The sequence below is a fragment of the Paroedura picta genome, chromosome 8 (genome assembly GCF_049243985.1).
Source record: "Paroedura picta isolate Pp20150507F chromosome 8, Ppicta_v3.0, whole genome shotgun sequence".
Taxonomy (NCBI): domain Eukaryota; kingdom Metazoa; phylum Chordata; class Lepidosauria; order Squamata; family Gekkonidae; genus Paroedura; species Paroedura picta.
The window spans coordinates 87,695,595-87,720,897 of record NC_135376.1 but is presented as its reverse complement, the minus strand read 5'-3'; the positions used below and the strand labels follow the sequence as shown (position 1 = coordinate 87,720,897).

Genomic DNA, 25,303 nt, shown 5'->3' with positions numbered 1-25,303 from the left:
GAAATCAGTTCCCCTAGAGAAAATGGATGCTTTGGAGCAGGGGTAGTCAAACTGCGGCCCTCCAGATATCCATGGACTACAATTCCCAGACACCCCTGCCAGCATTCACTGGCAGGGGCTTCTGGGAATTGTAGTCCATGGACATCTGGAGGGCCGCAGTTTGACTACCCCTGCTTTGGAGGGTGGACTCCCCTAGCATTCTGCTCCACTGAGGTCCCCTCCCTTCCCCAAACATCTCCTAAGTCTCCAGGTACTTTCCAACTCAGATCTGCCGACCCTACTCCTAACAAATGGGAATTATTGCTGAAAATCTGTCTTCAGCCTCATTGTCATTTCGCTTCACTTTATTGGAACTTCTTTCTCTTGCTAAGTCAGTAAGTAACTTCCTTTGCTGGTGGATTGTTCTGAGAAGATAACAAAGGATGATCAGCCTACAAAGAAGTCCTTTTCCATAAGTGCTGCTTCCTCGCCATCTCCTTTTCTTCTTCTTCCTCCCTGCTGTTCTTTTTTATTTTTTGACAAAAGACGTTCAGTCAAAGGATAGTCACAGCTTAGCAATGCTGTCAAACTGCTACTGGGAGCTATGTGAGCCAACGTGCACAATACAGATGGCATGCGTTGGGTCACGAGTGCATGATTGGACTCACAGTCAGACATACGTTGAAGGAAGTCATCTTTAAAAGTGTTCATTTACTTGCCTCTGTGAAGGAGCACACCCATGACCAAACATGAGTCCAGTATATGGTGTAATTACACCTGATGATAGCTTGATTTCCAGGAAGATGCCCCGTACCTTCCATAGTGGCCCCTGTAGCTACCATTTTTTCAAAGCTATAATGGCATGATTTGGCCAAGACTCATCCAGGGGCTCATCCTACCTGCCGCTGCATATTTGAAGGTCATTGGCTAAGAAAAAAAAACATCTGCATGGTTTACAGAAAGGTTTTGAAGAACACAGAAAGGCGCCAGAGAAAGGTAGGGATTGGAACGCTCCCAGGATTATAGTTTATCTCCAGGTTTCAAATATCAGTTCCTCTGAGGAAAATGAGTGTCTTGGATCCTATAGTCTTATACTCTGCTAAGGTCTCTCCTCTCCCCATGCTTCATTCCCCAAACCTCCAAGAATTTTCCATCCCAGAGTTGGCAGCCTCCCCCCCAGCTTTCAACCTTTCACCCACATGTCAAATCTATGGGCTACTGCAAAAGAAAGGCCCATTTCATAAGCAGCTTTTGCCTCAGTGATGGATCCGATAAATGTTACAGTGCCACTGACAAGCCTTCTATACAAAGAGTGTGAGAAATAGACTCTCTCTGAACTGGAGAAGCATGAAGGGTTCTTGCTTTCCATTCTATTCATCAAGACCTTGGAAAGACTATTGGCACAATCTGAGATAGGACAGTGGTAAGAAAGCTTCCCTGAAATCACCGATAGAAGTAATTCAAATATACCTATTGGAATCTGATCAAAGGTGCTGATTGCAAAATGTGCTACATTCATGAATAAATTGTGAGGAGGGGGATGAACACAGATGCACCTAAATATTAAGTCTCAGCTCAAATGTCCCAAACATCTGAGGAAGTCAGGAGAGGGGCTAACAACTCACCAGGCAGCAGGGAGTAACACGCCCATCTGAAGGCATGAGTAGGAGACTTGGACTCACAATAAACAGTGGTGTGTATAATAACCAACCAGCAGCAGATGCCCTGGAGCCCAGAAGATAAGGCCTGCATGTCATTGTGTTGTCACCAGCTGGAACTGGTCAATTGGTTGGTTGCAGGGAATCTTGTGTACTTCTGTGCAGGATGCAGCCATGGCTGTACAAACTTCCATGGTTCCATCTCCGCCTGCTTTTTCACTCATGCCGTTGTCATACAGGCAAAACAGTACCCCCCATGTTGAGTCGCTGTGTCGTAGTGGTGAGAGATCCGAATTAGGCCTGGGTCTATCCAGATCCAAATCCCTGCTCACTGTGAACCTCAGTGGGTGACCTGGGCCAGTTAATTCTGCCTCTGCATAAACTATTTCCCAGTATAAATATGATACATAGGTGAAATATAAGAAGCTGTTTTGTAAAAAGTTATGATACCAACAGGGTGTCCATTCCAGGGAAGATTAAGCACATCACGTTGATTTAATCACACCGCTGTTGTTGTTGTTTTTTAAGCATGTGTTTCACTTTCCAATTTAAATAAATGAGACTGTTTAACTTTGGCATCATGTTGCCTAAGATCTGCAGTTGCTAAGCAGGATGTCAAAATATGAAAAGCGATGTTAATTCTTCTGAGACCAGGGTCAGGATCCACCAGGAAATTCTCTAGCACAGTCCCCATTGAAATGCAAATGTTGCAATTGCATTGGCAGCCTTTGTAAGATCCTATGATCATTTCATATATTTGTGTATCACTATGACTACTGGAGGCAGGCTCGGTTTACAGTTCCATCCTACACACACTTAGGTTGAAGTAAATCCTGTTGATTTCAATTGAATGACTTTCCAGATAAGTGAGTTTAGTATTGCAGTCTGAGCTATTACCATGTGAACTGTGTTAAAATAATTTCCGGGATGTCGTACGGAGAAAAATTAGCTCTTTATCTCCAATGCAAGGCGGCGAAATCAAAGAGAAAATCGGTTTATATTAATCTGGTCCCCTGAAGTGCCGAATATGCCTTTTGAAAACAACGCAAAGCAAAGGATCTCGGCTTTGAGGATAACAAAAAAATATATTAGGAGCAAATAAATTGCTTTTAAATTCTGTAGCATGGATGGAAGTGAGAGACAGCAATTTCATGGTCTGAAAAGAAATATTTATAAACTCATGCTGTGAGACTGGAGCCCTCCATCAGGTAGGAATTCTTCGACAGGGAAAGTGGTGGTTTTGAAATAAATTGTTAATTCAGAAAGATAATAGGTTGAAATTATATGCCAAAATGAGTGCAGTGGAGCAATTAGCATATTTATGGTTTACAGTCCAAACCACCGATCTGCCATATTTGTATTTTCAGATTGCCTATAAGCCTGTTAATTAGATGGCTGCAACAGTTAAGAGGAAATTGCAGGGATGTGCAGTTACTTCCTCACTCAAAGGATAATCAGACTGTGGAATTCTCTGCCCGTGGATGTAGTGCCAGCCACAAGTATAGCTGGCTTTAAAAAGGGGGTCAGTGAGGTCAATTAATGGCTACAAGCCAGGGTGAACTAAGGGAACCTCCATATACACAATGTGAGCTATGGTGAGCTAAAGGAGATGCCATATGAGGAAACCTTTGAATGCCAGGGTGGCAAGGCAGCGTCAGGAAGTGGCCTTGGCCTCTTTGCCCATATGCTGACCCTCCAGACAGCCCTGTTTTCATAGATCCAGAGCCAGTTTAAGGATCCATTGGGCCCTAGCAGAGCACGACTGGCACTGTTACTTGTAACAGCAGGACACCTTTCCCAGGGATAGTTAGAACTTTGGAAGCAATTGATAGCTCCCCCCCCCCCCCATTCTTGTGGACCACAAGCTGCATGAAGACCTCTTTAAAATCACAGTGTGAAGGCTGCTTAACTGTATAGAGCCGAAGGGCCCTTGGAACTGTGGGACCTGAATTATGTGCTATATGTACTATTAGGATAAACCACCTCTGCCTCCAGAGCAACTAGTTGGTCATTGTGTGAACCAGTTATGTTGGACTAGATGGACCAGGGCATTGCTTAGGATGCTTTGGGCTGATCCTGCGTTGAGCAGGGGGTTGGACTAGATGGTCTGTATGGCCCCTTCCAACTCTATGATTCTATGATTCTATGACCAGTGGATTGATCCATCAGGGCTCTACTTATGTTCTCATGATGTGGCACTTTAAAAAAGTTTTTCAATTGATCGTACATATTTACAGAAACAATAGAGTGCCTTAGATCCAGTGGAGTTTGGGTGTAATGGTTTCCACATAAGGAGCATGATTGTATTGCCTTCCCCCTCTTTCTACAGCCCTAAATACCCCATCTTAATCTAAGACTATACAGATAATAGTTTAACCAAGATTGCCATGGGGGTTCCATTCCCTAGCCTTTAATATTTTACAAGGGGAAGGGGGAGGCTTATTCACATGTCAGGAGCAAGGCCACCCACATAATTATCACAAGTGGAAACTAGGAAATAATGAAACTCTCAGTTGGATCCAGACAACTCTTCCATGCAATTTTGCTCAATTCCCTCCTTACTGTATCTTTTGCTCCACGTGGCTTTTTCTTAGAGTTTGTCTTTAGCAAGATTGTCAGAAAAAGGGTTAACTGTTGACACTTGTTGCTAGAGGGAAGAAGCAAAGTGGGTCATGTGATTTGTTTATTGGTATGCAACTTTGTGTTGCATACCAATAAACTACATGTCTAGTTCTCATGTATGTAACTGTAACCGGTTTTCTCAGTACTGCTTTGAGCAGAGAGAGAGAGAAAGAGATCCATATTGGACTTTAACCATGTAACAGCTAGGGTTAAGAGCTCCATCATGTGCTATAAGAAACTATGCATTTTATTGGTTTGTACCCCAGTTCCCCTACCCTGATAGTTCTAGTAAATGACTTTATTATACTTTAACGTTGCCATGCTAGGTCTCATCATATATTTTTAATTCTGATACTTTTAATACAGAAAAAAACACCACTTTGTATAGACCGGTCTGGTGATCCCCAGTATAAACTTTGATGGGTGGCCAAAGGGGAGCCCTCTTTCTTTTTCATTAGTGGAAAGTTGTTTGGGTTCAACTCTACAGGCAGGTAAATCCTGATTATGAAAGCCATGCAACAGGAAAAATAAAATATGAAATACCCTGGGTATAATTTAGAACAGAGGTGGCCAAACTGTGGCTCTCCAGATGTCCATGGCCTACAATTACCATGAGCTCCTGCCAACATGCTGGCAGGAACTCATGGCAATTGTAGTTCATGGACATCTGGAGAGCCACAGTTTGGTCAGTCCGGATTTAGAAGGGATTGCAGAATATTTTTTACCCTGCTTTGAAAATGAGAAACACTGAGAATGTGTGTCTTGCTGTAGGCAACAAATGAATGCACACCAGAGAATTCTGTAGAACAAATATTAGTCCCATGGTACCCATCTGGAACACCCAGAGAAATCTATATACCCACGGCCAAATACTACATCCTCAAGGTGTAAGGATTAAATGAGGTTAATGGGAGAAGGGAATTCAAATACAGGAGGGAGGGAAGAGAGAGCAATAGTCTACCTTCCTGCCCACCAGTTACAGGCCCAATAAGCCCAGTGGAAGGAAGGAAGATGAGAAGGAAGAGAAGAAAAAGTGAAATCTCACTCCTGTTAAAATGAGATGAACAATATCCAACTGAATGAAACCAGGGGGTGTTCTTTATTTCATGTGTTGCTCATTTGGAAAGAAATGCACATTCTTAATAGAAAGCCCACATCTGTGAAGATCAAAAGAAATGTAGCCATCTTTCCCTCGGTCTCCTGCTTGTGGAACAACTCAGACTTTGCTGCTTCAGTGTTTGAGTTTAAGGTCGACCTGATCCCTGCCACGTTGAAGTCCTTTCTGGCCCCTCATGCACTGGTGGAGAACAGGGCAGAGTCTGCACTTACTTTGTTTATTCCATTGTCAATCCTGTTGAATTCAGATCGCTTTGAACTTGGAATCCTTTCTTTTCTTGAAGGGGGGGGGGGAGGATCCAAGAAGGCAGAAAAAAAATCCAAAATCTACAGAACTTGAGAGAAATTAGGGGCTTCTCCTTTAAGGAAAGTATGTCACATGACCACCTGTAGCCAATCATGAGTCCTCTACCACAGAGGAGAGCCCAGATTCAAAACAATGAGATTTTATAATATATTGAGGATTAAAAGCACTCTAAGATATCGCACAATAAAGGTAGGGTCACTTAAATCGCCCAAAATCCAAACGGAAATCGCATTCTGTGTAGAGGTCAGGGACTGAATTGACCTGGGGTTGGAATAAAAGCTCTGTGCAGTTTACACCTAGGTGTGAAAGAACAAAAGGCAGTGTTTGAGGGCCAAGGAAAGATAGGGGGTGAGGCTTGGAAGAATGAAATCATGTAAACACCTTGCTTGGTAAACAAGGTGGCCGCAGCTTATTTATTAAGTACGACCCAAAGGAGGTATGGCACAGCATGGGAGTGGGTCCTCTGCCAGCAGGTGACTTGCTTGCCGCCCGGTGATTCCCTTCAAAGCCCACCTGCTGAGAAATAACTGTGGAGTGGCCAGTTGCTGAGATACATGTAGGTGCCGGCTTCTTCATGGTCCTACCACCACCTGGGGGTGTGAGCCAGCCAGCAGCCCCTGCCTGGGCATGCTGCTGTGTGGCTCCCCACCCCTAAGACCCCTTATGGGATCCCCTAAGTGGAGGGGGCTGACACACAGATGCGGCATCCTCCCAAAGGAATCCATCCCAATGCCCCAACCACTGGCTGTGACAAATGGAAGTGTTTTATTTATTTATTTATTCTAGATTTGTTCACCACCCTTCCATAAGGCTCTGGGGATAAGCACTAAGCAACAACATTTGGCAACTGTAACTACAAGGGGTGGGTCATTGTGTGAGCAACCTGTCATTGTGTGAGCGACCATTGTGGGTGGGCAACCTGCAGACTCTCACCAAAGAGGCAAGGGTTCCTTATATAGCCCTGATGAGCAGGCTCTCTCCAGTGAGCTCATCCCCATCATGGAGGACTGCGGGGACCCCAGTCAGCCCCTCACTCACTCTGAAATAATGGTGTTGCAAGGTATTGGTATTGACCTTTAAGGCTATACGCGGCCTGGGTCCCGTCTACCTGTGGGACCACTTGGTTGCTTATGCCCCCCGCTGGGCATTCCACTCTACGGGTATGAATTTACTGGTTGTCCTGGGCCCACAGGATGTTCGCCTGGCCTCGACCCAGGCCAGGGCCTTTTCAGTCCTGGCCCCAACCTGGTGGAATGAGCTCCCAGAAGAGCTAAGGGCCCTGCGGGATCTACCAGCTTTCCGCAGGGCCTGCAAGACGGAGCTCTTCCGCCAGGCATATGGTTTAGGCCAGGGCAGCTCTCCCACTAATCTATCAGAGGATCCCCTCCAATATTGAGATCTCTAACATCGAGATCATTGTTAGATCTATTGCATTGGTGTTACCCTCTTCTGAATATTATTCTCCCCACCAGGCTGAACTTGGGGGGGGAGTCAGGTAACTACGATCAGAATTGTGACCACCGTCGCTTATATGTTATATGTGACTTGTTGTTGATGTTAATTGGGGGTTTTATGGTGATTTTGTTGTGTTTTAACTGTTTATGTTGTAAACCGCCCTGAGACCTATTTGGAGAAGGGCGGTCTAAAAATAAAATAAAATAAAATAAAATAAAATAAAATAAAATAAAATAAAATAAAATAAAATAAAATAAAATAAAATAAAATAAAATAAAATAAAATAAAATAAAATAAAATAAAATAAAATAAAATAAAATAAAATAAAATAAAATAAAATAAAATAAAATAAAATAAAATAAAATAAAATAAAATAAAATAAAATAAAATAAAAATAATAAGATGCTGGCTCGTTCCTCCCCTACCTCCTCCTCCTCCCCCTGTCTAGCCATTAGTCTCAGCTGTGTTTTTAAATCAAGGGTTGGCTATGTAAGAAGGGTGATTTCCCACTGAATTTCAGCCTTCCTGAACATTGCTGCATACAAGCTATTTCAGCCTAATTCTTGCAGGAGGTTTCAATTCACACAATTTCGCTGTTCTCCTGAGAACAGCAATACTGTAAGCATTTATGTGCAAAAGATCCTTCCCCCTGTATGTCCCGGTGGATCCTCCGCTTGTACATACTTAACTCCCACTCTGTCTTTTTTCGTTAAAGAGGGAGAGGGCCGCTGAAGAATACATCAGATGTGATTAATGCCGCAAAAATGATCTCAGCCTCAGGATCCAGGATGGATATGCTTGCAAGGCAAATTTCTAACCAGGTAGGTTAACACGGTGGCACGTGACGTCTATTGCTGTTGGGTTTTACCAGGGCTGATGACTGAAGATAACCGATATTTGCAGCAATAATGAAAATGGGGTTTCGGAGAACGGAATGAAATAGTAATTCAATCGAGGCTCTTATGCCGCTGAAAAGGCAGGCCTCGTTTTAAGCAGCCGACTATAGCTTTGCTGGATCACAACTCATCACATCGGATAGATATTGAAAGGTGATTTAAAGATGGAAATAGAAGAGCTACAAATGGCTTTTTGAGATGGGGGGGCGTGAGAAACAGTAACAAAGAATGGGTTGAAATGGTACTGAACCTTTATACTGGGGCCAGGTGATCATTCTGTCAAGATAAGCGTTTTCTCCTCCAGGCTTTCTCAGCCGAAGTTTCATGAAACCCGGGGGTTTCTTGAAAGCCTTGGAAGAGTTTCCTGAACTGGGGAGGGGGGGTAGTTTTTTACATATTTTTAAAATTTGTTAAACTTATCAGGTGATATAACCTTATATGGTTATATTGACCTGCCCTTTCTCCCAAAATGGCCTGTAGCGGGTGGGAAGGGTCCCTGGGTGAGCATGTATGCAACTATACTTCCCAACCCTATTCTGCATGATTGCGCCACTTCTGGGGTTTCTCAATGGTAAAAAAGGTGAAATAGGCTGGTCTGCTCTGACTGGTAGTGGCTTTCAGTACGTCTTCACCTTAGCCATTGCCTAATACTTTAAACTGAATATTCTGGAGGTTTATTTTTTATTTACCACATGTATACCCTGCCTAGAAGAGGGCAGCAGTGGGGATGCAAAGGGGCTTCCATCATTCTCATCTCCTCTATTTCATCCTCAAAACAACCCTGTGAGGAAGCTGAGGATGAATGTGTGTGATTGGCCTTGGCTGCTGAAGGCTACCAATGAATACTCTTCGAGTACTTTCATACAAAAGAGTACACCATGGATGTCTCACATCCTGCCTGTACTCCAGGAACTCAGCTGGCTCCCAATTGAATTCCAGATCAGGCCTAAGGTTTTGGTTCTCCCTTCAAGGTCGTACACGGTCTGGGCCCAGTGTACCTGAGAGACCATCTCTCTGCCAACACCCCCAAAAGGGCACTACGCTCCAACTCTACTAACCGGCTGATGATCCCTGACCCCAAAGAAGCACATCGGTCCTCAGTAAGGGCCAGAGCTTTTTCTGTCCTGGCCCCCACTTGGTGCAATGACCTCCCTGATGAGATCAGGGCCCTGCCTGAGCTCCCACAATTCCACAGGGCCTGCAAAAGGGAGCTCCTTCACCAGGCATTTGCTTGAGTCCGACCGACCCCACAACATCCACTGGTCCCCCCTCAGACACTGCCTCAATGACCTGAAGCAGCCTGACCTCCCTGAGGGCTTTGTCTAGGTTATTGTTCTATTTGAAGCCACTGTTATTGTTGATATGTTATTTATGACTGTGTTATATGTTTAGACTGTTCTATGTATTGCCCCAAAAATGTTTTATGTGAACCACCCTGAGCCATATAGAAGGGTGGTATAAAAATCTAATAAATAAATAAAAATGAGCCTCTTGTGGAGCAGAGTGGTAAGGCAGCTGTCTGAAAGCTTTGCCCATGAGGCTGGGAGTTCAATCCCAGCAGCCGGCTCAAGGTCGACTCAGCCTTCCATCCTTCCGAGGTCAGTAAAATGAGTACCCAGCTTGCTGGGGGGTAAACGGTAATGACTGGGGAAGGCACTGGCAAACCACCCCGTATTGAGTCTGCCATGAAAACGCTGGAGGGCGTCACCCCAAGGGTCAGACATGACTCGGTACTTGCACAGGGGATACCTTTACCTTTACCTTTAAATAATAAAAAAGAAGAAAAAGAATTGGGTTTTTTGCCCCAATTTTCACTACCTGAAAGAGTCCCAAAGCGACTTACAATCTCCTTCCCTTCCTCTTCCCACAATAGATACCCTGTGAGGTAGGTGAGAGAGCTCTAACAGGACTGCTCTGTAAGAACAGCTTCTGTGACTAGCCCAAGGTCACCCAGCTGGCTGCATGCAGAGGAGCAGATAATCAAACTCTGATCTTCACATTAGAGTCCACTGCTCTTAACCACTGTACCAAGCTGGTGTAGTAAGGGGGTGGGGGTGGCCTATGTAGGTGGAGACATGTTTTTATATTCAGAAAGGAAAAGCTGTTTTTTCCCCATAAACAGTAAAGCAGAAGTTTATACAGCATTCAAAAAATGCAGAAAGCAGAAAACTTATTACAATTGTAAAAAAAAACACCAAAAAACAAATAAAAGTAGAAAATATCAACAGTTATGCACTATTTCATGCCAGATATCTCCCCTAAGGTAGGGTTCAAAACTTCATTAGAAAGAATTCCACTTTTTCAGATCATAGACCTAAATCATTTTTAATTCTGTTTGGAGAAGGAGTAAGAGTTCAACCATGCTGGCTGCCTCCCTAGAGAGCGTCAAGAACTCCCAGCAACCAGTTTACTCACAAGACTATTTAGTTTCTAGGTCAACTTCTTTTGATTAACTTGAAAGCTCAAAGCATATTTTGTAATGGTTTCCAACCCCTAGGTGGGACCTGGAGATCCCCCAGTTTTACAGCTCATCTCCAGGAAACAGAGATTAATTCCTTTGGAGAAAATGGCTGCTGTGAATGGAGAACTCCATGGCATTATACTCCACTGAGGTCCTTCCCAGTCCCAAATCCAACCAAATTCTGTCCCCAAAATTTCCAGGTATTTTCTAAAACTAGAAATGGTAACCCTACTACCAAGAGTGTCTTCTGGTCCAATGAGCAAGATCTGGACATGAGAAACATGGGAAATTAAGCATCTGGGAACAATGAAATATTAATTATATATGGGCGGAGATGGCCATCCTTTCTCAGTTAGGCAGGAAACAGTAGGTCCTTTGAGGAAAACAGCATGTTCACAACAAGCCATTAGTGGAAGAACATCAGGTAATACAATATCAGAAATCAGGTAATACAACATCCATATTGTAGTGATCAAGTGTCTAATAAAAAAGAAAAGAAAGTCTTTGAGAGGCCTAGCTTCAAAATGAAGTTTGAAAATGACTTGACCACGACCAAATGAGATCAGAGCCCTGCAGGACCTTAGACAGTTCTGCAAGGCTTCCAAGAAAGAGCCCTTCTGCTAGGTTTGTGGTTGAGGCCTAATAACCAACTACTGATCTCAGAGGCCTGTCCGCTTGTACCTGCCAGACTGTACTCCTTTAAGAAGGCTCAGATTATGCTCCCCCTCCCCAAATCCCAAGAAGGAATTTTATGGGTGATACACATTCCAATTTTTATTAGAAATTTAACTTTAGATTGTATATTGTGTTTTAGAATGGCATGTGATTTTAATTATGATGTGAGCCACCCTGACTCTGCCAAGAGAGGACAAAATAATAGATTAAAGATTAAATATAAAAAATAAAAGAATAACTAATGGCAGTTGAATGAAGGACTATATAAAACATTATATCTAAAGATCACTTTGCAGTTCCTTCCATGATACAGACCTGGACAGAAAAGGTCCCTACCAATATCCAGGTGGGGACCGGAGTTCACGCAGAATTACTACCAATCTCTTGACTACAGGAAATCGAGAAAATGGCCGATTCTCCCTGGAGAAAATGGCTGACTCAATAGAATTTGTCCCCACTGAGCTCCCTCTAGTCCCCAACCTCTGCCCTTCTTTGGCTCCAGCCTCAAATCTCCAGGAGTTTCCAACCCAGAGTTGACAATCCTAAATCAAAAGCCAAGGCAGCTCTTCAAATATACAGTAACAATTCAGTATCTTGAAAGGAGGAAAGAGAGAGTCCTGGCCTGCCCCTGTTCACTCCTCCCCACATGACTGCTGATTATCTGATCTAGGATGACCACATAGCCCCAGCCACTGCGAATGTGCCTGGACTGGAGCCCTTGTCATGAAGTGTATTTTCTCCCACAGCCTTTCTCTAGTTGCCTAAAGGTGAGAATAACAGACTCGGTTCATGTCACAGACAATACTGTCATTTTGCGAGATCACGTCAGCTTGTCACCCGCAGTATCTCGGAGCGCAGCTCTGTCCGTGTAGCAGTCGACCCCTAATATACTAGAGAGTTTTCAGTGTCCTAAATGTACAGGCAAGTAAGGAAAGTCAGCCCCCACTTGTCTTTCTCTTGCATCGCCTTCAAAGTGAAAGAGCAGCTGAAATCAGCAGTCACTTGGTAATGAAGACTCATTGTTGCATCTCTTTGACCTTTTCCAGTTCATAAAGTCGAGAAGTTTCAAATGAATGGCTTTTACTTGGGGTGCATGTAATCTCAGTTCGTCAAAATGGAGAATTGTGAAGCCATTGGAATTAGGCCACATGAGTTTTTGCCTTTGGGAGACAAAATTGCTACAGCTTTTCTTTAACGGCATTTGTAGTTTATTCATTTAACTGCAGCCATTTTGAAAACATGTAGGAAAAACAATGCCAGATTTCTCGTTATAGAAATACATCCCAGTGATACTAGTCAAACACATTCATGTTGCAGGGCATTTTCATTACAGATTTAGGAGGCAACAGCCAAAACACTACAATATTCCCTGTCTGCTAATTCTATTATGCTCAAATCTTGAACGTTCACATACTTTGCAGTCAGTTGTCCAGTTTGCAAAACGGTTATTCCACAGCAGTAGCGGACAGGCTTGTTTGTGCCTGCTGTTTTCAAAAGGGTGCTTCCAAAACTGAAGTGGAACTTCCATAAGAGACTTCTTGTTTTGTGAGCCTGGAATGGTTTTATGTTGCAGAAGGAGCAAGCTGCACTCCCAACATATGGCACAGATAAGTGTCAGGCACATGCAACCTGCTATGGTGCTGCTGTATGCATAATTTGTGTCTCTGTGTTCTCAGCAAGAGGGGGTGAAGGGAGAATTTGGTAAGTCTTGGTTTCCTTTGATGGTTGGGGTTGTTTCACTTTGATCTACGTGTAGGCCATGTATTAACCTTATGTCGATAGATGGGTGTTTGGGAGGAGAGGAAGCCTCAGTGTTATCTGCAATGCAATGTCCTTACAAATTCTGTTGGTTGGAATTTGCACCTGGGTGTTACAACTGTGCCTGGGAAAGTGTTGAAGTTACCTTCAACAGTGGGGGTGGGCTGATGCAAGCTGATGGGAAATGAATTGATCTGTATGTGTATTGCCCATCAGACTTAACAATGACTATCATGACCTTAGTTCATTTCTCTTCCCCCCCATAAATCGCCTTTGCAGAACCTGCCAAGCCTGTTTATTGAGAAGTCAACTAGGAAGCTTTAGGATGCTTAGGGCTGAACCTGCGTTGAGCAGGGGGTTGGACTAGATGGCCTGTATGGCCCCTTCCAACTCTATGATTCTATGATTCTATGAACCTGACAATAAGGAACACAACCAATTGGAAATGTAGCTTTCTCCCTTAGCATGTAAAATCATTCCGGGTCCACAAAGATTCCAAAAGATCCAGGAGATCCTTTATCTCCAGGTGATTCAATTCATCTACCTCTTCCGTTTCCCAGCTCAGGGTTCCTCCATTCTTCCCTCACTTGCAGAAAAACTGAAGAGCATAAACAGCAGCAACCCATAGTCCCTAACCTACAGATACATTGTCAGTTCAGGAAAGACCTGGATCATTAGTGCCAAGTTTCTTCAGTGCCAAGAAAACACAGTCTTTGACTAGACCCCAAAGATGTGTTTACTCCAAAAAATGAAAGTGAATCTGACATATATATGTTGGGCCCCATTCTCTTCCCTGGTCCCAATCAGGAAGGTGACCAGTACCAATTCTGCACACATAGGATAATGCACTTTCAATGTGCTTTGGCAGCTGGATTTTCCTGTGCGGAACAGGAAAATTTACTTCTAAAGTGCATTGAAAGTGCATTATCTACTATGTGCAGAATAGGCCAAGGTCTCAGAAAAACAGCATCGTTTATTTGGCCAAAGAGCTATAGTGAATGGTGCAAAGAGTTATACTGGACAGTTCTTCTCTCTATCAAAAGCAGAGAAAAAATGTCATACAGAACACTGTCAGCTGGCTGTATTTATACAAAAAGTTTATGTATCTTGAGTTAAACGTAGACCACAATGTACGTCAGACATCAACCATGATATAAGACAGAGTTTTTACTCATTCTCTTGTGATCTATTTTCTGCTATTTCCATTATCTTTCTTTTTCTATAACATATAGTTATACTATACTATTAATATTCTTTCTCTCTTATTATATCAGGTTATATCACCCACCTAATTGCATTCCTTTCTAACATTGGGACCCTCTGCTTTCTGTGACATACTTACCTGTAACAGATTACTAGGTTATCTGAGAAAGTTTTCCATCCAGAGGCTTGTATTTATATACATCCTCTGCCTAGAGAGGCCCCCTACTCAAATACTGAATATTATTTTTAACGCAGCATCTATAAGTCACCTGCTTTCAGGGACTGAATTCTATCATGCACAATATCACAAATGTCTCCTATTAGTATTACAAATATCTTTTATGTAACGAGCATTTGTTTGATTCAATTCCTTGTTCAGACCCTTCATGTACTTTGTTGGAACTGGGGTTTCGGGGATTGAACACAGCATATAACCCTGCCACTCCCACCTGTGGGAAGCTTCAAAGGGAAAACAAACCAGGTAGAGAGCAGACAGGAGGAGGCCCAAGGAGGCAGGGAAGATGGATGGGGGGAGGTGTGAATGGGGTAAAGAAAGAATGGGACAATACATTTCCAGAGTTGATCTACACATCTAACAGTGATACATCAAATAGCATAGACATGCTCATGGAAAAGAACAGGCATTCCAAATGGTTTGTGACAATGTCAAGATTCGGGAATGTCCAGGTGAAAGCTGGAGATTTTAAAGCTCTTACAGTCCAATGCTTCAATGAATACCAACAAGATTTACAACACAAAAGGAGTTCTCCACAGGAAGGCAATTAACACATCAGTTGGTTACTCTTCAAAGACCAATAGTGGTAACTATATACAGAATAAGGTGGGGGTGGAAAGATACACATTGCAACTACAACAAATTGACAGAACCAAACTGCTGCTGAAAATTAGTGGTTACTGAGGGAGTATCAAACAATCCTCCCTGCCTACTAGCAAGCAATGCGTTTAGCATCATTCAGTTACTGAGTTGCTGGAGAACACTCTTGCGAGTCCCTTGGACTGCAAGGAGAACAAACCGGTCAGTCCTAAAGGAGATCAGCCCGGACTGCTCCTTAGAAGGCCAGATCCTGAAGATGAAACTCAAATCCTTTGGCCACCTCATGAGAAGGAAGGACTCCCTGGAGAAGAGCCTAATGCTGGGAGCGATCGAGGGCAAAAGAAGAAGGGGACGACAGAGAATGAGGTGGCTGGATGGAGTCACTGAAGCAGTCAGTGCAAGCTTAAATGGACTCCGGGGAATGGTAGAGGACAGGAAGGCCTGGAGGATCATTGTCCATGGGGTCGCGATGGGTCGGACACGACTTCGCAACTAACATCAACAAGTCATTCAGTTTATGCTTGCAGTGTTTTCAAAGTCAGGAACTTATAGGCAAACTGTACTTCTAGCCAGAGAATTTATTCATTAAGATTCCATTTTGTAGAATATCATTCGCAAACTACAATGAAGGAATATGGTTAACACAATGATCACCATTACGTGATTACAGTAAGCAGAGACATAGGAGTTACAATTGGTATAGGGAACAGCAAATTTATAAGGTTTAATTAAGTATTAATATGCATACCATTTGATGAGAATCCACTGAAACTAGCCTTTGGGGCCATAATCCAATGTATTTGATTATTTCAGTGAGCTGGACTGTTATGAGAGGCAAACCCATTTTGGAACTATAGCCAAAAGTTTAGCCAATAGTCGTACGAGGGTGGGAGGGTGGGGCCCATCACAAAATGGCTGCCCCACAGGCTTGGTTCAATCATAAAAAATTGAGATATTCCACAAGTGTTTGGAACTTCCTTCTATGACAGAGGTAGTGATTTCCATATGGGTGTTCCCTGCATACTGAAAGATGATGTCTTGTAAGCAGACTTGCTTTAAGGATTCCTGGGATTCCCTAACAGAGCACAACTGGCGCATTTACTTGTGCTGCACATGTAACAGCGTGGTCCCCCTCCCAAGGAGAGCTGGCACTTTGGAAGCAGCTGGACAACGTCACTTTGCTCAAAACATTTTCTAGTATCATCCTGAACTTAAGTCTTCCTTAGCGTAAACAAGAAAAGAACCTAAAGAAAACTGTACAGCACTGCAGGGCCCACAACAAGTGTAACGTGTGCTACTAGGATAAACCGCTTCTGCTTGTAGGTTCTTCCTGTTTCAGGGAAGGGGAAGAAAGCCATGTTTGGCTCTTGGCTTTGCAGAAGAGATGCTTTGGGGAAGAAGGGAGTCCATGCCAAGAAACACTGGTGCATGACGAGGCACCCACAAAGACCATGTTGAGATTCAGTACTCTGCAAGACGATTTTAGTATCTCTGAAGCTTCAAAGAGGTTTTAGCCCTTCCTGTCAGAGCACATAGAGCAGACAGGGATTTTTTGGTTTTTTAATACCAAAGTGCTACATGCTCACAACAATTTTTCCCTTATTCATAATCACTGATCATTTATTATGGGATATGGAATGGTGTCCATAGACCAGGGGTAGTCAAACTGCGGCCCTCCAGATGTCCATGGACTACAATTCCCAGAAGCCCCTGCCAGTGAATGCTGGCAGGGGCTTCTGGGAATTGTAGTCCATGGACATCTGGAGGGCCTCAGTTTGACTAGCCCTGCCATAGACCCTCTAATGTAGAACTCTACATTTTTTTCATTTCAGCACCACGGGGACCAAGGATCAGTCTTGGAGCGTTTTCAGTAAATCTGGCAATTTCACTTCCATCTGATCATTACATTTTATTCTGAGGAATCGAGTTGTTAATTAGTTTATCCTTTGGATGATGGACTCATTATACTGAAAGCAAATCTGAATGCCGCAGAGAAGCTATAGTAACTTGCAGTATTCAACTACTAACCAGTTGGCGGTATTGGATTTTTCCTAGGAGACACTTGTGTGTGTCTCTTGAACTTTTCTGGTGATGTGACTGTGTTTTGATTTGAATATCACTTTGTATCCCATGGTTGTGGCCTTACTAAATATCCCTCTTAGTGGTCTTTGAGGCATACACGTGTTGTACTCCCTGCAACAAACTGTGCCACAGACGAGCTATTCAAAATCACTAAGAAATGCTGCAGATAGTTACCCTTTCCCATTCTCACTGGAAAGACCTGTATGCTTGTATTCAAGTGGGTAGCCGTGTTGGTCTGAAGTTGCACAAGAAAAATAGAGTCCAAGAGCAACTTTAAGACCAACAAAGATTTATTCAAGGTGTGAGCTTTCGAGTGCAAGCTCACACCTTGAATAAACCTTTGTTAGTCTTAAAGCTGCTCTTGGACTCTATTTCTGTATGTTTGTAATCATGGATATCACGGGTAGGTGTGAGAACTTTGGCTTTGGATTAGGGGAGTGAGTGACAGCAACTAGATGCGCAGATTATGTGCAATTAAGGTAATTGCTGATGCAGTGCACAACAATGCTTTAGAGCTGAATGATACTACTTAAAGAGAGGTGCGTGCTTTTTAATGGGTAATTAAGCCTAACTCTGCCTTTCAACAATTGCTCTTTTTCTGGCATCAATAAATGCGTGCTATCTATTTTTTTTAAAAAAATCCTTCTAACGTGTTGCTTTGCAGTGTAAAAGAGAGTTTTCCCCACTCATGAGAAATCCAGTAGCATCCCTAAATGGACTCATGTCCAGGATACATCTTGAGCATTCAAAGAGTCTTGTCATCTTTGATGTTGTATTGAGTTATATTGTGGTTAGGGATGCCAGTCCCCAGGTGGAACCTGGGGATCTCCCTGTTTTATAGCTCATCTCCACGGGACAGAGATCAATTTCTCTGGAGACTATGGTTGCTTTGGAGGGTGGAGTCCACAGCATTATAGTCCATGGAGGTCACCCACCCAAATCTTGCCCACTTCCAGCTCTACCCCCAAAGTCTCCAGATATTCCCCAACCCAGAGCTGGCAACCCTGCTTGCAACACAAGAGTTCATGGACTAGATTCCATCTGCAACTGATAATGTACTGCCTTTGGCCACAGGAGCTGGTTGATTTCATGGTTTTGTTTTTATGGTAAGCTGCCTGGGGAGCTACTGTGGCTGGAGAAAAAATAGATTAAAAGGGAGGATCATTGCACATTGTACAGAATACGTTATTTTGACAGAACCCATGATCAGATATTGTGCATTTTCCATAGGCAATCAGAGTAATAGTATTCTGATTCCATTCTCTCACGTGGAACACATTAGGCTCTATTTTACATTATTTCACCCCTACCCCAATTAAAATGAATGCAACTTCAACTATTTTTGTATCAGCAAAAGGGCTACCTTCTCCCATCCTGGTCTTCCCCATGTTGGCCTTGCCTTCTCACCATGCCTGTCCCTGCTGTTGCCTGGCTCCCAGCCTTGCTGGGCTAAAAGCCTGGGTGCCAACCACCCACTGCCTGGGTGCAAACTCCACCACCGCTTCTAGCTTTCATCACATGGGTGAAACAGACCTCCAGCCATTCTTAGCTCCAGTAGCTGGTTCGAGGTCAAGTTGGGGATGGGAGTCAGCTTCTGTCAATAAAGCGGGGGGAAGGAGTAAACAAAACAAACTATAGTGTGCTTCAGTTCTCCTGAAAAAGTTCCTTCTATCCAATTTCCTTTGAAATTTGTTAAGAAACAAAAAGCGGTCTGGACTCCCCCAGGGCCACCATTGATGGAGCAAGGGCTTAGGCAGGGAGGAACATGGTAGAAAGGAGTCCTAGGGTCTGTGTGGCAGATCGTTGTCATGATCATGGCACCCTTGGATTGGTCGGGGACAGAACTAGCAGTCACCGCCTTTTAGTATTAAATTGTTACATGCAGTTCGTCACAGCTGTCAGATTGGTGGGAGACAGAGTCAGTTTGGAGGGGAGTTTGTCCTGCGTGGCAAAACTCCCCAACTAAGGGTCCTCCTTAAAAAGGTGGCAGGCCTGAGAGTGGGGCTGACCCAGCTGGGGAGGTATGAAGCTCACAGGGCTGGGTGGCCTGGGATGGGACTAGAGGAGTTTTGTGCTTCCTCTGGCATCCCAGCTGGGACATTGCCCTGGTTAGGGACTACAGTGATGGAGGGGACCCACGTTCCCAGCTGAGAACCAGTGCGGGGTGTAAAGCAACCAATGTATGGTGCAGTGTATGAAGCTGCTGTATGGTGTACTTGGCTGACGACACAGGGCTCCCAGTCCCCAACCATTCCAACACTCCTGTTTGTTATGGAAGAAGAAGAAGAAGAAGAAGAAGAAGAAGAAGAAGAAGAAGAAGAAGAAGAAGAAGAAGAAGAAGAAGAAGAAGAAGAAGAAGAAGAAGAAGAAGAGTTGGTTCTTATATGCTGCTTTTCTTTACCTGAAGGAGTCTCAAAGCAGCTTACATTCACCTTCCCTTTCCTCTCCCCACAACAGACACCCTGTGAGGGATGTGAGGCTGAGAGAGCCCTGACATCATTGCTCAGTCAGAACAGCTTTATCAGTGCTGTGGTGAGCCCAAGGCTACCCAGCTGGCTGCATGTGGGGGAACGCACTCTTAACCACTACACCAAGCTGTGGCCTTTTTTCAAGCCAACCAAAGGTGGTGTTTTCTTTTAGCCCAGCTGCCACTTTGCAAGTCAAAAGCTGCCTTCTTATTATTTCTTTATTTTATTTTAGTGTCCAGACCCATCATGTAAGCAGGATTTATTGGCTTACCTGGAGCAGATCAAGCTTTACTCCCACCAGCTCAAAATCTGCAGCCGCGTGAAAGCTGAGATCCAGAATTTAGGCGGCGAGCTCATCGTGTCAGCGGTAAGTACAAATTGTCTGGGGGACATTTTGCGAGCCTATTATCTTTTGCTTCCAACCTGTGCTATAATCAGAACTGGATGTCAGCTTCTGAGATGATATTTTAGTCTCTCGGGGTTATGGCACTTGAGCCTCCATTTGAACAACTTTGCAACTGATCTGAATGTGGGGTTTTTAATTTGGTTGTAAATTAAATCACAGTTTTCTGTATTGATTTTTTTTCTTTCTTTGAGAGCCAGATTACACTGCACTGTACCTTTTCTCAGCCTTTTTTGAACAGAAAGCAGCCATGGGGCTTCAGTGGAAGGGCAGGGGAGACGGAAGAAACTGCTTAACTGCTTCCTTTCCAACTGCTTTTAGGCTCAAAAATCAACCTCCGTTCAGCTGCACAGAAAACAAGTTATAGATAGTTCTTTCCTACATGACAAAAAGAAGCTGGGGGATGATTTGGAGAAGGGCAATGGCAAGTTAAACAACCTCCAACCACATCATTCCTCTGCTGAAATGTACAATCTCAGAGGCTGATTTGGTTGGGAAAATATTGGAGAACAGAGGCATAGAACTGCATATGGGACTGAAAGTATATAAGGATTTTGTCCCCCTTCCTAAGTTGCAAGAATAGAAAATATATAATTTTGTAGTTGGCAATGTGCAGTCCAAGCTGGATGAACTTTGCAATTTGTTAATAGTGAACTTCTGAGAGCCAGCATGGTATAATGCTTAAAGGGGGCGGCCTCTAATCTGGAGAACCTGATTTGATTCTTCATACCTCTACATGCACCCAGCTGAGTGACCTTGGGCTATTCCCAGTTCTCTTAGGGACTCTTCTCACTTAGCAGCTCTGTTAGCATTCTCTCAGCCCCGCCTACCTCACAGGGTGTCTGTTATGGGGAGAGGAAGGGCAACTGTAAGCTGCTTTGTAATGAAAAGCAGAGTATAAAAAACAACTCTTCTTCTTCTGAGCAATCTGCTATTTCCTCCCAGAGGCTAAAATGTAAAAAGACCCTGTGGATTCAAGCATCTGCACAAGGGGTTCAGATAAATTTCTACAACTACACTTAAAAGGATTATCTATCCTTCCCCACCCACTAAGAGCAACCACCCACTAAGAGCACCAAGTAACAACACACATGCTCAGAGAAAAGGGAGTTGTGTCCTACTGAATTCCAGAAAATCATCAATGAGATTTGCTTACACTATCAAGTAGAAATCTTTCTGTTTTGTACGCTTCCACTAGACACCAGACATCATCCAGTCCAGTCCATTCTGGAGTACTTACAATATTTACTGATGAATATGTAGATGACATCCTACCTGACTCGCCCTCAGTGGGGATATGCCCACAGTAGGGTGCAGGCCCTCCCCCACTCCTCCTCCTCCATCCTGCTGGAAGAAGAGCCAGCCCACTCATGAAACATTCCCTCCCTTCTGCCCACCTGAGACCTGAGGCTGTGGACATGGCCCGGGCAAAGCCCTCCCTCCCGTTTGCCCACCCGCCCATGATTCCCGAATCCAACGGGCTTTGCCTCTAGTACTTTGAATAAAACTTGGTTGGATGCCTCTGGACTCAAAGGCATTTCTTTTATTGTCCCATTGTCCATGTCAAAACCCAGGTATTTTGCCACCACTGCCTAGATGTGCCACAGGTATAGAAAAATATACTTTGGCAAATATAAAATTGCAACGTGAACATTTTGTTTTTATGCTCAATTCAATAATGGAAAAATATTATACATGGCCCATAGTGCATAGACATATTTACGTCCATGTGAAAATTGCCTCACTATAATTCTGTATTCGCATCTCATGGTCACATCAACTCCTAAACGAGCATCTTTCTCATCAGGAAGAATGCCTTTGTAATGAATATGTGGGGTAGATGAATTGTCCCCATGATTGAGAATGTGAGATGGATACTTGGCTTCAGGGCTTCCTTCCTTTTGAGGGAAATAAATAAGCACTTTGTGAATATGTTGAGTGGGAAATACATTGGAGAAAGCAAACCTGCCAACAAAGTGACAGAATCAGCAATCCTTGAAAAATTGCTCCACTACCAGGCTGCTTTCTTAAATGGACCTCATTCCTCCTGGCACTGTGATAGTATGAGAAGCAGCAACCGTGATGAAGGACAAGATCTGGGAGGTTATGGCCAATGGAATGTTATTCAGAAAGATTGTCCCTGTGTGGGTTTGGGGGGCTAGTATATTCTTTTGTCTTGGAGTATGATCTGTTCAAGTTCTAAACAACATTCATGCAGTAACTCTCTAGTTAATTTCTCCCTTCTTTCTATTATCCAGGCCTGTTCATTCAGGTGAAAGATAGTACTAATCAGGTACTTGATTTGAAGGGAGGCTATAGTTTTGTAACAGGAACTGTAAATGTTTGGTTTGCTCCTCAAAAGCTACTTAAAGCCCAATTGAAGAATGTGGCATCTATGATGTGTGTGACTTTATTTTATATTCAGACTTAAATGTCTTTTCAGTTGGGAAAGTGGTGTAGAAGTAAAGCCCTTTCTTCCCTCCTTTCTTCATTCCCACTCAAAAGCCCCCCAAAGCAGCTGATCATCTGCACTCAAATTGCACACTGTAGTGGATGCATCATTAACTTGGGTGGGGATATCACTTCCGGTCACATGTCACTTCTGGGGGCATGGCAGGGAGATGTGGCCAGCTGACATCACTTTTGGAACTCCTCGAAGCTTGAAAAATTATTTCAGGGGTTCCTCCATGGTCAAAAGATTGAAAAGTCACCCAGCTGGCTACATGTGGAGGAGTGGAGAATCTAACCCAGCTCTCCAGATTCAAGGTTGCTGCTCTTAAAATGTATACCAAGCTGGCTCTCCAGTAATTTGAGATTCTCTCTTCCCCTGAATTTAGCATAAGGAATAACCTTTGAATACCCCATGTGCATACAGTGTTAATGGGTCCGTTTCCTCCAAGGACATATGACACTGGTGTGCTAATCCTGCATGAGAGCAGATAACAGCATGGATGCAAGAAGTTCAGCTGTGTAACCTCCACATATGGATTCCCACCATGGCCATGGGCTTTTAGCATCAGCCAAAGGAGAGGAAATGTTTGGGAACTGGCCCTGAAAATGAGAAACAGAGGAAGAAGGCATCCGAGGGGGCCAGCCTGTTTTCCTCTGCCCCAAACAACCTGAAGGGTTCTGGTAACACTCTCGTCCTGCTGCAAAGTGAACGGAAAAGTGATAATACACTTGGCCTTTCATAATCATTCTAAATACCAGCCATTGGCAGAATAAAAAATGAACCGCTAAACAGAAAAGAACATTGGACAGGAAATCAATGATGCATGTGGCAAGAAAAAAAAAACTATTTTACTTCAGGCAACTCCTTATTTTTGTATAGTAAATTCCCCCCTTCAACTCTTCCTCGCACACATACACATACTGAGAGCGCTCCCCCGCTATTTGTCTGTTAACATGCTGAGGACAGAACAAAAGAATACCTGTGGAATCTATCAAAAGTCCATCTAGTATACCATCCTGTTTCCCAACTTGGTCCACCAGCTATTCCTGCAGGACTGCAAGCAAAATCCGAAGGACAAAATTTTTCCCTCTTCATGCCTCCCATCAACCGATTCTTAGAGGACTTTGGCCATGGAGTCGCCCTTTAGACATCATAGCCTCTGATGGCCCTGTCCTCAATGCCTTTGTTTAATATGTCTAATATGTATGATATTTTGTCTCACATACAGCCAGTGCACAGCATTTAGACAGCGGGAATCGCTTACGTTCCTCGAGGCAGTTACAAAACCATGCATATATTTTATTTATGTAAAACATTGCTATGCCACCATTCCACTCAAATAGGTCCTTGAGGTATGAAATAGCAAGATGCTAAAGCCTTTTGACATTAAAACATCAAGTCATTAAAAGAACATATAAAATGTGTATATCAAATATTTAAACAATTCGATAAAATGTAGAGGAGAATAAGAGTTAGCTTTTATATCCCACTTTTCCCTGCCTGAAGGAGTTTCCAAGTGGCTTACAATTGCCTTCCCTTCCTCTCCTCACAACAGACACCCTGTTGTGAGGCTGAGAGAGCTCGGACAGGAATGCTCGGTCAGAACAGTGCTATCAGGGCTGTGACAAGACTAAGGTCACGCAGCTGGCTCCATGTGGAGCAGCACAGAATCAAACCTGGCACTCTTCTCTATATCATGCTGGCAAACCAACAACTGTAACAGCTCAACTACGGAAAAGGGCCAGTAACTGATAGTGGGGGTAGGCCAAACAAAATAAACATGTTTTCTCTTGCTAATGGAAGTCAATGATAGAGGGAGTAGTCCCTGAGAGGAGAATTACAAAGTTTTAGCATCAAGACTAAGGCCCTTTCTTAGGTTGCCTTCTGAAGCAGGACCTCTGGAGATTCTGAGGGTGTAGGTAGTCTGTCAGATATACCAACCTTAAGCCATATAGGCAATTAAAGATGAATACATGCACCTTGAATTGGACCTGGAAGCAAACTGGGAGCCAGTGTAGATGGAACAAGGCTGAATATGGTCCCAACTATTCCAGGCACCATTCTGGCTGCAACATTATGTACCATTTGTAGTTTTCAGGTAGTCTTCAAGGGCAGCCCTATATACAACACATTGCAGTAATCTATCTGAATGTTACCAGGACATATATCACAGCAGCAAGATCTTTCCCACTGAGAAGAGGCTGCAGCTGGCCTACCACCCAAAGCCTGGGAAAAGCACCCCTGGCTACCATTGTCACCCATTTATCCAACAGTGACTGAGTTAAATAGCGCCTCCAAACTATGATGCTCCTCATTTCCTCCTTTAGGGGGAGTGCAGCAACTCCCAGAACAGGAGCTATCCCAATTCCTGGGTCACCAAGAGCACCTCTGTTCTGTCAGGATTAATTTTCAGTTTATTAGCCCTCATCTATCCCAAAACTGCCTCTAGTTTACCAGGAAAAAGGCAAGTTTAACATTGTCCTGCAAACCAGAACAAAGAATGCCCACTGCAAAGGCCACAAAAAATCAGTTCCCCTGAACAGAAAACCTTATAGCCACTGAATAAGACAACTGTCTGTGGATAATCTGTGGATAAACCTGCAAAGGGCTGTAATCTTATGCACTTGGGGAAGATTCAGTGAGATGTTTTTCAAAACAAAACAAAAAAAAATGCTAATTGACAGAGATTATCTTTCATTTGAAAGGGTTTTATTTCCTTGCAGGATTTGCCATTGTGTGGACACAACTCTGTAAAATGTATCAGACACTTTTCTACCTGGATCCTATGTGCAAGAAAGGTCTTGTCCTTCTATGAAATACTGAGGGAAATGACAAAACACTAAAACAGAGTGCAAAATGGGAGAATCGTACATCCAATTCTGAATCTAGTCCCTAGAACAGGGGTAGTCAAACTGCGGCCCTCCAGATGTCCA

General features: G+C 43.5%; 1 protein-coding gene across 4 annotated transcripts in view; it reads left to right on the top strand.

Annotated features, from left to right (window-relative positions):
* CTNNA3 (catenin alpha 3) overlaps nt 1-25,303 on the top strand; it is a 1,001,628-nt gene that overhangs the window by 963,953 nt on the left and 12,372 nt on the right. For all 4 annotated transcript variants that reach the window (XM_077350757.1, XM_077350756.1, XM_077350758.1 and 1 more), the window contains 2 exons: nt 7,853-7,958; nt 19,748-19,882. In XM_077350757.1, coding sequence (XP_077206872.1) covers nt 7,853-7,958; nt 19,748-19,882 — 241 coding nt within the window. The remainder of the gene's footprint in view (nt 1-7,852; nt 7,959-19,747; nt 19,883-25,303) is intronic.